Source organism: Entamoeba invadens (genome assembly GCF_000330505.1).
Source record: "Entamoeba invadens IP1 unplaced genomic scaffold scaff_1105074724328, whole genome shotgun sequence".
In the NCBI taxonomy this organism is placed as follows: Eukaryota; Evosea; order Mastigamoebida; family Endamoebidae; genus Entamoeba; species Entamoeba invadens.
The window spans coordinates 55745-58628 of NW_004440100.1; the positions used below are offsets into that span (position 1 = coordinate 55745).

A 2884-nucleotide genomic window follows, 5' to 3' on the forward strand; every position below is an offset into this window, starting at 1 on the left:
GGATCCGATGCTTCAAGTTTCATCAAGTTGAGCAACATGTTATATCCCAAATAGAATGAAGACATTAAAGGCTCTGCTTTACCGAAAACCATGTTCTTTAAAATATTCGGCTCAATCTTTTGATTGACCATTAATATGACTGTTCCTTGATCATCCTTTCCTCTCCGCCCAGCTCGTCCAGACATCTGAATGTATTCTCCTGGTCTCAAAAACCTCGATTGTTTCCCATCAAACTTCTTCACATCAGTGAATACAACCGTACGCGCTGGCATGTTCAACCCCATCGCAAATGTTTCAGTTGCAAACAAACACTTCAAAAGCCCTTCTTGGAACAACAACTCCACAACTTCTTTGACAATGGGGAGTAACCCCGAGTGATGGATACCAATACCACGTAACAAGAGTGGGAATATCTCAGTTATCTGGGGAAGCTTTCTGTCGTGCTCTTTCAAACATTGGATGGCATTTGTGAAGATTTTGGTGGTGAGCGCTTTCTCGTCGTCCGAGGTGAAGTTTAATCTCATAATCGATTTTCCAAGAGCCTCCACGTCTTTTCGAGAGAACGAGAAGACAACGACTGGCGCCAAATTGTTTTTGTTGATCATTGTAATGATTTTCAGGATGTCATTCTTCGCTGAGGACTTCCCACCTTTGTTTGTCTGAATTCCAACAGCATCAAGGCCCAGTGCAGTCAAAGCCTTTGAAAATCCTTCTTCTCTGAATTTGCATTCTTTGTCAACAACCAGATGAATTCCATTTCCGTTAATTGGGAAAAGGTAATGGCACAATGGGGTAGGTCTGTAGTCGGTGTAAACAACGTGGCACACTTGGTCGTGGATTTTGGCGATCCATTTTGCAAACTCAAGAGCATTTGGAATGGTCGCCGACAAAAAAACGTAGTGGACATTGTTTGGGAGAAGAATAATAGATTCTTCCCAGACGACACCTCGTTCTTTATCACGCATATAATGGATTTCATCAAATATGACCCAAGCGACTTCTCTCATCACATCGTTTCCGCGGTATAACATGTTTCTCAAAATCTCTGTAGTAACGACCAAACAGGATGCAGTTTCATTCGTCGAGATATCACCAGTGATAAGCCCAACATCTTTGAATTGTTCTTGCAAGTCTCTGAACTTCTGGTTACTGAGAGCTTTGATTGGTGATGTATAAATAACTCGTTGATTGTTCTTAAGTGCCTGTGCAATCGCGTACTCTGCAACAGCTGTTTTACCAGCCGACGTGTGCGCGGAAACCAAAACACTTTCATTCTGAGCTATGCATGAGACAGAAAGTCTCTGGAAATCGTCCAACGTGAAAGGATACGTTTTTGCTGGGTTTTCAGGGTATTTAGGGTTGTACATTACTTCTGTTGGAGTTGTTCCATCAGGGACTGCGATGTCGTGGCTACACCCCTGGTACTGTGCCTCGAGTACTGGCGCGGGTGTGTCGTTGGGCATGAAATCTTTGTACTTCTCTTCTATTTGTTTCTTTCTCTTGGCCATGTATTCGTCAATTTGTTTGTCTTCTTCCACTTCGTCTGCTTGCCTTTTCTCGGGCCCAAGGAAATCAAACAATCCATCGATATCCTCCATCTTCTGATTTTTAGGGTTTCTCAATTTTATTGATCAAAAAAAAGGTTTGGTATTTACAAATATAAATTGTGATATCTTACTCAATGAAACTCTATTTGAAAGGTGGTATCGTGTAATTAAAAAAATAAAAAAACAGAGAAATCTTACAAAGGCGTTCCTAGAAGTGGTTGCGTTTCTTGTGTCTTTGTTTTCGAACTTTTCTTTTTCTTAAACTCGCTTGTGTGCTTTTCGGAGGGGTTGGGAGACTTGTTTTCGTCCGTTTTCTTCTTCACAATTGGAGGTTTGCTCACCAGTTTTTTGAAGAATGAAATTCCATTATCTGCAACACTGTCCACAAAGGATACATACTGTAATGCAAGGTTAACACATCCCGTGGTAAACCCACTTCCATTCTTTTCAACAAGTTCACCTTCTTTCTCGTCATCAAATACATTCGAATTCGTTGTCTTCTTTTCAGAAATGTCGTCATACGTCGCTCTTCGTATTTTTACAAAGTTGCTTTCTATGACACCTTTGTCAAACAGAAGAGCAGTTTGGACTGATTCAAGTTTAACGTATTTTACAACAAGAAGAGGTGATTCTTCTGTTGGAGACCTCACTACATAATCCACTTCACCGGCAAGTTCAATCAAATTCATCACGTCTTGCACGTTCTTTTTATTATTTCCACAGTCTACTACTATGCACCGATTTATGATGTCACACTCAGCCATTTTGGTGAATTGCTCAATCAAAAAATGTATTTATTTGTCAGTGTTTGTTCCTGGACTTTACTTTCCATATCACTGCTCTATTTATGAAACTATATGTGTGGCCTTATTGGTTTGAAAATGGATTCTCATTTTTAGTTATTTTTCGTTTTTGGTACGTTTGTGAGTTGATAAAAAACGAGATGGAAAAAGCCCAAATTCCTTGCCAAAAAAAGCAAGAAATTATAATTAATTACAATTATATTATATTTTTTAGTATTTGTAAATTCTGTTTATGATAATGATAGTCAGTTTTTATTATTAATTGTTACTAAATATAAATAACATTTTATGACCCAATGATGATAAAATGTTATTTGTTTTTATATTATTAGAATAAAATAATATATAATATCTATAATATCTATAATATATAATCAATAATAGATATGTATATATTATCAATTAATTTATACTTCAAATTGTATTATAAATACTTATAATTTTTTAACTACAAATAACAAATACAAAAATTCTAGAAAAAAAGATGTTTTTCATTTTTGTTCTTAAAAAAACATTTTTTCTGTAAACCAAAAA

The 2884-nt window shown here is 36.8% G+C and overlaps 2 protein-coding genes across 2 annotated transcripts; both read right to left on the bottom strand.

Moving 5' to 3' along the window:
• On the bottom strand, positions 1 to 1598 carry EIN_315510 (DEAD/DEAH box helicase, putative; the record flags this gene model as incomplete). The annotated part of the gene is made up of 1 exon (XM_004253655.1): positions 1 to 1598. A coding segment is annotated over one exon (1598 nt), but the record flags the coding sequence as incomplete, so codon positions are not given.
• Positions 1599 to 1741: 143 nt separating this feature from the next.
• EIN_315520 (hypothetical protein) lies at positions 1742 to 2311 on the bottom strand (the record flags this gene model as incomplete). The annotated part of the gene is made up of 1 exon (XM_004253656.1): positions 1742 to 2311. The coding sequence occupies one exon, from the start codon at positions 2309 to 2311 to the stop codon at positions 1742 to 1744; it is 570 nt and encodes a 189-aa protein (XP_004253704.1).
• Positions 2312 to 2884: the final 573 nt, after the last annotated feature.